This window comes from Corvus hawaiiensis, chromosome 9 (assembly GCF_020740725.1).
Source record: "Corvus hawaiiensis isolate bCorHaw1 chromosome 9, bCorHaw1.pri.cur, whole genome shotgun sequence".
Classification (NCBI taxonomy): Eukaryota; Metazoa; Chordata; class Aves; order Passeriformes; family Corvidae; genus Corvus; species Corvus hawaiiensis.
The window spans coordinates 1,562,669-1,577,028 of NC_063221.1; the positions used below are offsets into that span (position 1 = coordinate 1,562,669).

Sequence of the window (14,360 nt, forward strand, 5' to 3'; positions counted from 1 at the left end):
GGTTTGTTTTTTTTTTTTTTTTAAGGAAGTTCCTTGACTCCTTCTGCTTTGTAGTTAAAAAGATTTACTTCTAAGTTCTCAGAAAACTCATTCCAGACTCCAAGAAATCTGAATTTGCGAGGAACTCACTGTGATTACGGTGGAAAGACTGAAACAGACAGTATAGTCACAGGGAGTGGTGCAAACAGACCTGAGCCCTTCTACCTCTGCTGCTGTCTGGCAGCAAGTTGTCTCTGTCTGGGAGCTCCACAGCAGCTGAAACACAGTCTATAGAAATTTCATAGACCATTTCAGCCCTCTCCAAGCCAGTAATTACCTTTTATGCTTCATTGAAAGTAGTTGCTGTTGGCTGTATTATTGGTAAACTCTCCCTAAGCCTTCAGAAAGGCTGCCTCAAAATTAAATTTACTCAGGAAAAAAGTCTGGAGAAGAGCAATAGAACTGTAAGTAACCAGCACACGAACAGTTGTGTAATTTTTGGTAGCCCCAAAGGAGCATTTTGAAGAGAAGGGGATGAAAAACAAAGTTCACTGAAGACTTCCAGAAGGTGATGACACCAGCAGGAAGGTGAAGAGGACCCTCTTGAGAAACACACTCAAAGATCATGAAAAAATGGTTTATAAGAAGATCAAAATCCAGATGGGCAGATTAAACAACAACTGGAGAAGGACTGATGGAGAGCAAGAAAACCTAGTGATTTTTGGGCTGAGGCAAAGTATTAAAATAGATGAAGGGAAGGCAGTCGGAGGAGAAAAAGTCTCACGATGCTTCTGCTGAAAACATCTAAGAAAGTCCAGTTCAGAGAAACAAACAGAGCAAAATCTGACCAAGCCTCTCTGGGGACAAGAGGCAGTTTGGCTTCTCAGAGAAGTCAAGGAACCGACTTGATTCATGCAGAGAACTAAAGCAGGAGAGGGTCTGTCTGTGTGTAGGGAAAAATCAGCATGGCATTTCTGCTCCATGGGAGCAGACAGTGGCATGAGGGGTGCAGGTCTTGCATGCTGACCCTCACATTTTAAGGTCAGGGTAGACAGGAGATTAGCAAGATCTAGCACAAGGAAAGGAGTCTGTCTTTTTGGAGACAGACCCCTCTCTTGTGTATAGACCTGTCTCCACCCGTGGCCACAGTTAGGTCCCTAAGCTCAGCAATTTTTCTCAAACTGCCATTAACTCCTCCCAAGGTTTTCCTTTCTCTTTATTCACCACTTTACTTCCACATCTACTCAGATTCTCCAGCAGCCTCTTGTGAGAGTTTTTGTCAAAAGCCACATATGCATGGCCTCCTCAGTCCTAGGTTTCTTCTGTGTGGGACAATAATATACATTGTGCATGGTACAAAGCAAGTGATGATGTGGTGGAGCTCACTGTTTACAGAGAAGAGAGTCTGCCACCCGCCCTCCCGAGCTCATTAAATCTAAAACCAAGGACAGTCTTGAGCTGAAGTCTTCAGTCCGTGCCAGAGCCTTAAAGAAGTTGGGATCCAGCTTCATACTTCACAGCTCTGGCACCAGAGTCAAGACAACACCCCTTCTCCCCTGAACCTCCACGCTAAAACCCTGATCCAACATTTCCAGATGGTGCCATTTCTCGTGTCCCTGGCTGGACACGAGCGCAGAGACTGGAGCTAAATGCAAGCTTTTGATGAGACCAGTCACCCCAATTACCCCTCTGTACAACTGCTTGCAAGCCATTGGAAGGGGTCTGAGGAGAACGTGTGTGACTGAAGCACTTGCTGCAGTCAGATGATTGTCAAGCTGAGCCTTGGAAGTGATTTCTGGAAGCTGGAAGAATAAATTTCATGGAGATTTGCCTTCCTCAACAAGCAGCTGTAGCCACATGCTATTGAAAAAACAGCCCTGAAACCCATTGAGGGAGGGAAACTGGCAAAAAGGAACTTTAAAACAGGTCTTTAACAGCAGTGTAAAACTTTTAAGGGTTGAACATCACGCACTTGTAAAAGCAGAAGGTCTAGGTCTGCTGTGCAGGTGTCAGGAGTAATTATTTCCAGTTACTTATTGAGAAACACTTTAGACATTTTGACTGCAAAGTGTAAAGGGCTTTGCCAGAAAACCCCGACACTGAAGAGGTGGTAGGAAGGGGCAGGAAAAAGAGAAACAACAGAAATAGCAGAAAACACACAAAACAACCTCATTCTAGGGAACCAGTCGCCATTTGGGCTGTTTTGCAGCCTACGAGGACTTGCCTCCAGCAGGTAGTAGGCCAAGTTATAAAAACATGGTAAAATTTGATAGCTATCCTCACACTTGCAGCTGGATTCGGAAGTGGCTGGTTCTGGCTGCTGCCTGGGCAGCGCTGGGGTTGCTGAAATCTGCCATCTCAGCTCTGAAAACACTGACACTCCTGGTTTATGTCTGTTTGCTATTATGAGCTGCAGAGTGAAGTTCACTGTCTCCAGAATCCTAAAAGATAGACCTGGAAGATCCAGGAGAAACCAAATGTAAGTCTGGAGCCCTCTCCAGAGCCTGCACTCATGGTAAACCTGTAATCCCACTGCCTCACCGCCTTCACCACCAGAAGTTTCTCATAACGATGCTGAAGTCCCTTGCCAGTGTGTAACCTCACCCTCTCACCCACACGGACTCGGGGAGCAGGCAGCTCTCTTCCTTACTGCAGCAGCTGTTGGAACACCCAAACCCTGTTATCATGACCTTCATATCAACCATCCCCAACGCTGAGGCACAGCACATCCGCCTCTTTTTGCCAAGTCAAGGAAGAGAGAGGAAAACCAGTAATTCTGAGACGCCGTGACTGGGCTAACTCACTTACCCAGGTGACTAAGGGCCTCTTTATCCCACGGCCAAGTGGCAGCACCAGCCAGCTCTTCCCTCACCGAACTGGCGAAGTAAACATTGAGGAAATGGGTGCTGTTCAGCTGCAGAGCCTCCTTCAGCTCCTTCACGCTCATGTACGCCCTGCAAGGACAAAGGAGAGGAGACAGTCAGCACACAGTCCAGCAGAGCGAGGAGGAAAAGCAGGAGGCCATCCACAGACATCCTGCAAAGGGTGCAGCACACCTGGAGACATCCTCAACTCTCTGAAACCGAGAGCGCTTCAAGGCAGAGAAGAATTCAGCATTTCAACAGGATGTCCTGTGCCACTGCAAGCTCTGCTCTGCAAGGTGCAAGTTCTGCTGGCGAGGGCTTTGGGTGGGGGTGGAAGGCACTCATGCAAGTCTGAAGAAGTTTTGCTAATTACAGTGGCTTTGTTCACGAGTTCTACTCTCAGAAAAGGTGTTCCAACCGTGGGGACAAAAGAAGCCCCACAAACGAGGATAATAGGGGAAAAAACAGGAGGAGAAAACATGAAAGAAGGAAGGAAATGCAGAGGTTGGTCCTGCTGGGGAAACGAGAGGGGGTTTGGCATCAGAAAAACAGAATTTGAGGTGGAGGGAGAGAAGAATGAGTCCAGAACTCCAACTGTTTCTAACAATGGGGTTTTCAGGGGTTACCCCTGATACGGGGCAGGACAGGAATGGACATCAAATCTTACTGCTGGGAGCAGAGAGGGTTTGTCAGCTGGGGCCAAGAAGTCTCTTCTCCAGCTTCTCTATTCTATTTGGACTTTCATTCCATCCTTTTCCGCAGGAAAATCAGTATGCCAGAGATGGCAGTACATGGCAAAAACAAGGGTGTACTGCAGTGCACAGGCACATCTCCCATCAAGACACATCCCCAGGTATTGCACAAGGAAGAGCATGAGCAAAAGGTATCTTGGAATTTACTCCAAAAAAATAAAAAAACCCAACCAACAAACAACAACAACAAAAACCCAGAAACAAAACCAAAAATGCTCTTGCAGCTCTGCTCAAAATGGACCTTGAAGAAGACTCTGCCTGGGTCTCACCAGCACTGAGCCGGGCCCTCTTCACATCAATCTGCCCCTCTGCACATGATCTGAATCTTTCAGAGGAGGTCTGGGATATCTGCAGGAGCCAGCAGGGCAAAAACAAAATCTCCCAAAATAAGCTTAGAGGGGAGAGGGTAATCTCTGGAGGCAGATCCATCGAAGGGAAGGTTTAGTAGGGAAAGCCTCCTGACAATGCTGCTGGCTGTCTCTCCTTGCATCTTCAGAGCTGGGAATAAAGAGTTGCAGGAGCAGAAAGAACACAGGAATGGGGATATCCAAGACATCCTTTTCTAAAGGCCACAGGAAGGTAACGGGCTGGGAGAGGTGGGTAGGCACTAGGCACTGCAGCAGAGCAGTAACACCCACGGGTGTGTCTGAGTGCCCATGAAGTGATCCTCACAGTGTGCCATATCTCAGCACTTGGAGACCAAAAATTCCAGCAGCCAGGAAAGTTAGGTTTCGCTCTTCCCTCTGTGTGACTGTTCCTGCACGGGTCAAAAGCCTGTATCCCATTCACCAGTACACCAACAGTCCCAGCATTGGTCTTTAGGGAGTTCATGTCCTCAGCTAAGCAAAACAATCAAGGTCTAACTTAAAATCAGCAATAATAATTCCAATGATAATAGCAATGGAATCGTAAGGCCTTGGACTGTGCTGCAGCTGCCAGGTACTCTTTTAAATGGACTTCAGTGATCCTTGTGGGGGCACCTTAGATCTCAGGATATTCTGTAAATCAAGTACTACCATTGCCACCATCTGTGCCACTAACCTCATGGGCTGAGACAGGATTGGGACACATTGTCTCCACATTTCTATGACTTATGTCTAAGTCTTCAAAACCTGAAGACCCTGGCCCACAGTTTGTGAAGCCATTCGTTTAAGAGATTCTGAGCAAGAAAAAAAAACCCAAAAAAACAACTCATGGAAAGGCTTTAAATACATCACCGTGGAATGATGATGGAAACACACCATTGTGGAAATATGTCATAAGAATGACTAAACCTGCAGCATGAGGCCAACAGCAACATTAAGGTGGTGGAAAGCATTTCACTTATTCCCATGCTTCCAGGAGCAGTTGGCATCTTTGAGCTGCACGGATGGATTATGAAGGCAGCACAGTCGTTTCTCCACACTGGGCTCGCCATGAAGGAGCACCAGCTGTCTTTGAACAAGCTGCTGCTGGTGGTGTCCATTAGCAGAGACGCCCATTAGAGTGTTCCTCGCCATGGGGGATAACAGATAGAAGGCTGGAGCTGAGCACGGGCTAAAGGGAGAAAGGCACGTTCTCATCTGAGAGGTGAAGTGAGAGAGGAAACCAGTGAGATGTGCAAATGCTCTGTTTGAAATGGCAAGATCCCTAGTCAAGCTGCTGCTACACCAACAGGCTTGTTTAGAAAGAGAGAGGTTGCTACAGCAAATTGAAGAGGAGGAGGAAAAAATGAAAAAAGAAAGGATTCCAGAAATAAACTAGAGCAGGGCGGCATGTGGAACAGAGCTGGGTAAACCCAAGGGCTATTTCCCTGGACCTAGAATAGCAGAGGCTTTCAAAAGCCACTGCTGACTTGGGAGGTGTCAGATAATCAGGATCTTCAGACTGCCTCTACCAGTCAGCCCCAAAAGACCATCCCAGGCTGGAGGCATCTCACCCACCTTCCCAGGAGCTCTGAAGAATCAGTTACTTCAAAAAAATCTTGGCTGGGCTATGTGGCGAGATGAGATGACCAGCTTGTCTTCACCAGGCCCCGAGATCTCCCACCACAAAGCAGCATTCCCAGAACACTTTCGCCAGCCACATCAGCTTGTGGAGAGAAAACTCTCCCCACCGGAAAGGACAAATTAGGAGAACTCGATCCCTTCTCTGTGATGTCTCGCCTGAGCATCCCAGACACGCGCCACGCTGACGCCATCCCTTCAACCCAACCAAGACGGGAGCAGGCCGGGAGGAATAGATAGTGAGAAGAATAAACAAACCTGAAGGACATACTTGTGGCATGACTCGGAAGGAATAGAAGCAAAAATTTCATAGAAATAGAGCATAAGGAGGGGGAGGGGGGAGAGAAAGTCTCCTTCACTCATCAGAGCTGCTCGGGGGACACAGATTTAAAAATAACATCAATTCCTGACCTATGATATCTCGGAAAAATAGCCCCAAAGCCTTCCAGGCTATCCAAATTCCAAGAGCCGACGTCAGCCCTATTCAGAGGGATATTCCTGCAGCCCCTCTTCTGGAGACATGATGTTTTTCTGGCTGTCGCCTGCCGTTCCCTTGACATTAGCAACATTTTTTGTCAAGGCTTGATTATAAATAACTGTAATTCCCTCCATTGAGAGATCTGGATGGTTCAGGGATGTGTAAGGGTTAGAGGGAGCAGTTCCAGCTCTGAGCGCTGCTCGGATGGGTTGGATGGGCAAGGAGAAGAAAGGACCCTAATTTCACCCCCTGTGGCACAGAAAGCACAAATATCCCACTAACGTCCCCAAAGATGCGAGCAGAACAATTCTAGAATGGGCAACTCCAACTCCCCTTAATCTACATTTCCTGCTGGCATCCTTAGGTTAGACAAGGAGCATCCCACTGGCATCTGAGCCTTTTGCTTCCTGCCAAGGTTATGCTCTCCCTCTCCTTCAGTGCTTCGGGGATTTTTGCTGAGGAGAAGGCAGAGCAGCCTTTGGTCTCCACAAACAGCCTAAAGGACAGCACTCTCCTCTGCTTCCCAAACAGTTTTCCAAATGCCTGCAAGACTAGAGTATTCCAAACGAGATGGTATTTCCAGCAGGATGGGCACCGCAGTCCAGCATGGAAGCACAAAGGAAGGACAGAAGGATACACGAAGGTACAGCTATCAGCCGAGGAGCAAAACCCAAAGTGAGCCTGAAGAGTAGGGCAGAGGACAGAGGAGACAGAGGTGGGACATCAGGTTTGCCAGATTCCACGTGACTGTTTTTCCAAGGGCATCCAAAGCTCAGTGGCGAGCAGCCAGCTGTGTGGGGATAACGCCTGGACCTGGTGGGGAGCACGTGCAGCCCTGGAAGAGTGGAGCTTGCAAGAAGAAGAGTATGTGCAACAGTAGAGAGAGATTAGGGGTGGGAGGGCTATGGAATGACATTATTAGACACGAGTATGGGAATGAACACCGTCCAAAATGACGGTGTTTGAAGGGATGAGTCCAGGAACGATGCACTCCCTCACAACAGGGGGTATTGGCTCAGAGTTCTGCTGAACGACACTGCTTGATGACCTGACTCTAGGGCACCACACTGCATCCTGTTTTACTTGAATGGGACATAACCAGGGGCTGCCATCCTGTGGTGCTTCTTGCTGTTGAAAAAAGGAAAAGAAGAGGGAGCAGCCTCAGTGACTGTGACCACAGAACAGCAGAGTCAGAGACCCCGCTGCAGATGGAGGGGATCTCCACAGGCCATGCTGACCCCCTTATTCAAAAACTGGCCTATTTAGATCACATTGTTCAAGGTCACGCCCAGCTGGGGCCTGAACAGCCACAAGGACAGAGGTTTCCAAACCTTTCTGGGCAACCTATTCTAGTATTAAAGCATCCTCAAGTTAAAAATAATTCCTCAAGTCTAATCCAGATTTCTCACATTCCCAGTTGTGTCCATGGCTTCCTGACAATTGCCTTCTTGGAGTCCTGCTCCATCCTCCCTGTGTCACCTCATCATATCAAAGGGGAAAGTATTGAATGGCTGTAGATCTGCATGGTAAGCTCTTACTGCACTAGACCTTACCTTATTAAAGACCCAAAGCTTCCTTTCTGAGCAGCAGAAAAATCACACTCCACCCATGATCCCTGGAGAGCTCACATTCCTTTCTCATGCTTTTCCTTGGAAAGTTTTGTCCTGACCACAGGGGAGGCAGCACCTTCCTAAACCATGGTTGTAAGTCAGCCTCTAGGCTGGCTTGGTCACAGCAGACAACTTGATGCACCCAGGAGAGACAGAGCTGTTGCAGCTTTTCCAGCACAAATTCCTGGGAGCAACAATAGGACCATGGCTGGTGGACAGGTGGGAGGGAGGAGAGGATCTGCTAATCCGTGGGGCAGCAGAAAGCACAGTGAAGCTGTAAAACAAGCCTGACGTGGGAGAAGGTGGGAGAAGAGGGGCAAGGGGGGCACATTTTACATCATAACAGGAAGCCTTGGGGCCACAAAGTGGCCCCAACCAGCAAGAGGCAAGAGATGGCACCTCCAAAAGAAAAGCAAGGCCAGCACATACCCCCTGCAGTACCATAAATCAAACTGAGTTCTCTGGGTACTGCAAAGGGTGCAGCGTGTAATGCCACAGGAATTCCACTGCAATTCAAAAATAGGAGTCTTTTCCCAGCAGAGCTTTCAGAGGGGATGTGGGAGTGGGGTTGGGTGGAAGCTGTCCAAGTGCCCTCCATGGACAACTGGAAAATACTTGAGACCCAGCCAGCTCCAGCTAACCATACAGCCTAAAAAAGTCACAGGGGATTCCTGGCTCTGCTTTCATGTCCTTCAACCACTGCAAGGAAATTCCTCTTCCTACTTCCTGCAAGCAGAGAGGCTCCCTTTTCCCCCAAACCTCTGCTTGACAAGTGAGGAAACCCCTCAGACTTCCCAGAAATGAGCACCAGTCTGCCAATAACATTTTCAGTGTGTGAGTAACACGTTTCTCCAAGGCTGCAAAGGGTTAAGGACAAACACAGCCACCTTGTCTCTGAGTCACAGCTCAAGCCAAGAAGACAGGTGCTGATCCAAGCAGCGTGAACACTTTGTGAGAGAGGACTCTAAATTCTTCATGTTGTCCACGCAGGGAGATACTCACTTTGGCTCTCCATCTGGAGGAGCATCTTCCATTCTGGCCCACCAAAGGACTCCTCTGCATGGTGACTCTTCAGCAGGGGGTCTAAATAGGCAAGCATCCAGAGCCGGGCTCTCTGCTTGCATAAATGAATGGTTCCTTGCTAGAATTTGGGAACCCTCATCCCTGTTCTCATCTCAGCCTTGCCTCCCTCCTTCCCTACCACAGGCAGAAAAGGCCACCTCCACAGCGTAAACACGGGGCCACAGATGGGCACCCAGATGGGTTACTTGGTCTGCTTCCAGACGAGGCTGATGGTCATTCTTGTAACTGCAGCTGCATCACACTGGGTTTACCTGCCCAAAAATTTCTGGCATAAATGCAGCTGGGGGGATGCTGTGTTTTTAAGTCCTTTTGTACTTACTAAGACTACTTGCATCCCCATGACCACGTCTGGGAGCTCTGACTCCAGTCCAGCACTCTGCTGGTATGCCACAAACATCTCTGCCAGCATCATGACAACTTGACAAGGCAGCAACATCCAAATGACTCTCATCTGGACAGGCTTTGGTAACACAGCCAGATACAAAACACATGCAAGATGGGAAGGGAAGGCTGCGAAAGAGCCAGACATTCCCCTGGGATCACGGGAAGCACAACACTGCTGGAATAATACCCTCTGTAGTGCTCAGGAGTCTTTCATCAACTTCACTGGGGGCTGGACTCCTGCCAAAGAGCATTTGAGTCCACAAGGGATGAGGACATCACACAGTTCTTGGACATGCCTGGAAAAATCCACCTCTGAGGCACTGACAGCACGAGTAGAAGAGCAGCCTAGAAAGCAGCCATCACTGGCAGCACAATTTAAGTCTTGCACGGGTGGCTGAGTATCAAGATGTCAAAGAGGGTGAGAGGGCAAAACAGGATCCTTCAGGATCAGGAGATTCCCTTAAGCGTGAGCAATTCCTGTTGGATTCAGAATTAACTCTCAACCTCCATGTGTGAGCACGGGACTGAAGCAGTAGCAGATGCTGAAGGGTCAGAGAGCGGCACTGGCAAAAGCTGCAGATGGGATCAGAAAGACACAGTGTAGTTCAAGGCTGTGACCCTTCCCTATAGATTTACAGGGGAAAGGGAGCTGGAAGGCTGCAGATCTCTAGCACACAGCTCTGTTACGTCAGAGAGCAGTAGGCAGCTTCTTGAGGTCAGATTTGGGAAAGAAAGATAATAACATTAGTGTCAGACCAGAAAGCCTGCAGGGCATTTTGCCCTGAGGTAGGCTGAAGACTAAGTGCTGCTAACAATGGCATGGCCCAGATATTTCCTGGAAGTGTTGGCTAAAAAGTTCTTCACTAAATCATCACTGAATCAGCAAAAGGCAATGCTATTTTAGACCTGGTTTTGGTAAGCTGTGTAGAAATTATGAAAGAGCAGATGAGAGAAAGAAAACTTGGCCTGAACTTATGATGAGTTGATTCAGATCAACTTAAATGGAGGGACAAATACAAGTCTTGAATGAAGAAGTGAAAACCAGGACTGACCAGCAGACACCGCTCCACCAGAGCCGTCAGAGAGAACGGGGTAAAGTGGAATTCTCTGAAATCAAGGTGACTCCAGCAGAAACAAAGAGTAAAGGATCCTTTTAGAAATAAGGGCGAAAGAAGGAAGAAGCAGATCTGCTGAGAAGGGAAAGTGGAGCTGAAGCTCAGTGTAACTGAGATGCATCCCTGGACAAAATTACAGTGTGGTCCCCACCTTTATCCAAGTTTAAACATGTGGTAGTGGAGCAGAGCTCAAGGTAAAGACAAAAAAAAGGTGGCAGCAGTTGGATGGGGACTGAAGTGTCAGTTTGACTGCACGGAAGATGAACGACTGGGGAGGTGGCAAGTCCCAACGCTGGAAGTGTGGGATGTAGGAACACAGAGAGGGGGAAAAAATGCAAAAGGAAGGAATGCAGAAATACAAACATTCATAGATAAACAAAACTCGGTGGATGTAACACATTTGCAGGGGAAATGCCACCCTGGATGCAGAGGGGCTGACCACCCTGGATGCACAGGGCCCATGATTGGAGAACAGCTGACATTGTACATGCAGTGATGTCTGAGAGGGTGAACAAGGATCACAACAGGCTGATCGGGTTGTCCTCTCTCTAAAGACCTGTTCCCACCTGGTTCTCTTACCTTTAAAGGTGATGAACTGTTTTTGTGCCTCTAGGAGAGTGTTTTTAAAAACTCCCAGCACTCACTCCTTTAGCCTCCATGGAAGCTAATCCCTTCCAGCTGAGCCTTGAGCAAGACACAATTTACTCTTCAAAAATCTAAAACCTCTATCTTAGCACTAACCACCAGCAGCACAGCAGGATCCAAAATCCACAGTACTGTCATCACTGCAGGCAAGACTGCCACTAGCCGAGCTATTACAGGTATTATTGGTTTGTGAGCAGCAAGTTCAGCAGTGCCTCATTCCTGGCTGGCACATCCAACACTTGCATGAGGAGCAGTCCTCTACACATTCCAGGAACTTCACGGATGACCTGTGAGCTGCTGTATCATTCTTCCAGCAAGCATCTGGGTAGCTGAAGTCACCCATAAGGATGAGGTTCTGACGACTCAGAGCTTAAATGTCTCAAACATTGCTTTGCTGGCCTTGTCGTCTTGGTTTGGAGGTCAGTAGCAGATCCCTACTGTAACATGCCCCTTGGAGACAACCCCTCTGATCTTGACTCAGAGGCATTTGACAGGACTTCCACAACCATCACAGCTGACTTCTACACATTCAAGGTTCTCCCTAACATAGAGCAAAGCCACAGCCAGGCACCAAGGACTTGTCTTTGCCTCTGGCATCACAACAGGACACCTGACTTTAGGAAAGCTACGTTAATGCCTCCCTATCAGCCTGCCCAGAGACTGTTTGCTTTTCTGCCACATGCTGCTTTCCTCTCTGGATCTTGTTACAGCTCTGCTGACAGCTTACGTGAGGAGCAAGAGGGCAGCGACCAGTTTCAAGGCTGCTTGCATGTGGTACTCATGTTTCGGGGTTTGAACCAAGGATGGTCCCCCACTTGTGTTGAATACGTGAGAATAAGCCTCAGCAGAGGTTAACCCCCAGCTGTGCTCTCACAGCACAGTGGGCACCCTCAGGACACCAGTGCCAGCAGGGTGCACATGTGCATCAAATGCTTGGGTCACAGAAAAACACTGGGTTTGTGATGTTTGCACCCCGAGGGCAGGGCTGGCTCACTGCCTCGCTCGGCTGCTAGCTGCCATGCATGTGATAGGCACCACAGCCTGCCCAAGGTCCCTTGGGATGGCTGTGCTGGGAATCCCATGTGCCTGGGTAGGCTTCCTGGGTGTGACTGAAGTACTACTAGCCCTAGGATACCTTTGGAGGAAAAAAGGTTTTTGAGAAATACTCATCAGGACTCAGATACCAGCATTTTGTTCAAGTTGCTTTTCCAGTTCCCGAAAAAATGCAAGAAGGCTGATGGTTGTGGCTGTTTGATAGACCTGTAGTCATTCTCTCCTGAGCTCCTGGAGGAGCCAATCCTGCACTGCAAACAGCACCAAGGCCAATCACCAATAATCCCAAGTTGTCTGACACAGAACCCATTACAAGACAAAGTCCCACAAGTTCTAGGGTTAGTTGTCCACGCTTCACCCAGGAACCCACATGCTCCTCGCCACCTGCCTCAAATTAGACTCTCTTAAGGAGGAAAGGACTAATTCACTGCCTTGTCTCCTCCACTCCCATCACAAACACCACCCAACATCACCACATTGCTGGAGGGGAAGGGCTGTGTTCTCGCAGTGGCCTCATGGAAGCATCTAGACATGGCCCCATAGCACAGACATCATCGCCAGCAAGAGAGGTCTTGGGGAGACAACGGCAGCAGGAAGAGGGGTGCTGGATCAGGCACACACAGCAGAGAAATCCAGGGCTGTGGGAGGGAGCAGAGGGCTGCAGTGAAGCTGATTGAAGGAGGCATGAAGGGAGACAAACAAGGGAAGCATGGCCTCTGGCTCAGCAGGGACTACCTGACCTCTCCTGCAAGGGCCACGGCAGCTTTCAGCTGACGCCGGCAGCGAGCCTGCATCCTGAGAGCTGCTGCTGTCTGGCAGAGATGGTAAGCAGCAAAGCCCTAATCTGGAAGGACAGCTGGATCACAAAGCTCCCCATGCTTCTCTGCCAGGCCAAGATGTGGGAGCCAGGGCTGGGACACCTTTCTTCTGCACTTGCTGCATGTCCTGAAAACCACTGCCCTTTCTCAGAGGGGGCAACAGGCACATCGATGGGTCCCAGGCCTTTGGGCCACCTCCCAGGATGGGCCTGCCAGAGCTGTAACCCTCCAGCCCCAGTGCTCAGCAGGGACACCTGGGCTTGCTCTGCTGTGCTTTTAAGATTGGCACAGATCTTGCCTCCCATGCATGGAAAGAAGCATGTGGCCAGCAGGGCTAGGGAGGGGATTCTTCCCCTCTACTCTGCTCTTGTGAGACGCCACCTGCAGAGTCCCAGAGCTGCAGCGTTTGGGGCTGCCAGCATAAGGAAAATGTGGACCTGTCAGAGAGAGCCCAGAGAGGCCACGGGGATGATCAGAGGGCTGGAACACCTCTGCTGTGCAGACCTAGGCAACACAGGGAGCCCTGTGCCACCAAGAACTGATCCACATACTTAGCATTTCTTACAGCACTTCAGCCCTAAAGCGTCATTTGTTTCTGCCAACCAACCAAAGTCTACACACACTCGAAATTTAATACAAAATAAGGTGAATGTTCCCAAAAAGCTCCTGCAGGGCTCTGGCTTGGAGCTTGTGTTAGCACTAGCGATTCAACCCATGAACCTTCCTTTTCACCCCCTCAGGGAGGACAAATCCACGCAAGTCCCATAAACTTCCTGACTTATATGACAATTCTCATGTTGCTTAAGCATAATGGGCCATCAACTTTCCCCTGGGATAAATTTGTCCTGGCAAACTGTCTTTTAGTGCTCTACATCTTGGGGGAGTTGATAGCATTTAGGGTTTATTTTAATGGGAGTCGGTGGCCATGATCAATTGTAAGAGCTCTATTTCCACGGAAATGGGGATTTAATAGATTTTTGAAAATGCTGGTTATTGACCCAATGGGCCTTAATGGCTTAAAAACCATCTGATTGTAGCCTGTATGAGTAAATGCATATGATTTTCAAATGAATACTGGAATAGGTAGTAAACACCCATTTAAATGGCAGGAACCTGGTCAATAGGGAGTTTCCATTTGCTTGTTTGGGCTTTCTATTTCTATCTGAGTGAATCATGGCCGTCTCTTCCGCGGAGAGGCTCACCATTTCCTCACGGCTGAGATCATCCTAAAGCACGCGGCCCATCTGAGCCCCACGAGGGGACAGGGATGTCTTTCATTAGACCAGGCAATGATGCAGAGCTGGTCTCTGCGCACAGCTGGGCTCCCAGATGCTCCCACAGTGGGAGCAGAGCACGCACGGACCATCGCTCACGGATGATGCGCCCATTGCTCACAGGAAAACTCCTTGGGAGATGAAGAGGGACGTGTGTGCCTCAGACTCTTGGGTCTAAACCCAACCTACAGGCTGACAATCCTTCAGGGAAATTCCCAGGCAGAAATCTTGGTTTGTCTGAGGTTAACACACATCGAAAACATCAACAGGAGTGAACTCCAAAGGAATGCACTAAGTGCTCAGAAGTAATCTTGGAAGCA

The 14,360-nt window shown here is 48.9% G+C and overlaps 1 protein-coding gene across 1 annotated transcript in view; it reads right to left on the reverse strand.

The window, feature by feature from the left end:
* The window catches only part of PAPPA2 (pappalysin 2), an 87,594-nt gene that overhangs the window by 56,330 nt on the left and 16,904 nt on the right, over window positions 1–14,360 (reverse strand). The window contains exon 3 of the mRNA XM_048312421.1: window positions 2,788–2,933. Coding sequence (XP_048168378.1) covers window positions 2,788–2,933 — 146 coding nt within the window. The remainder of the gene's footprint in view (window positions 1–2,787; window positions 2,934–14,360) is intronic.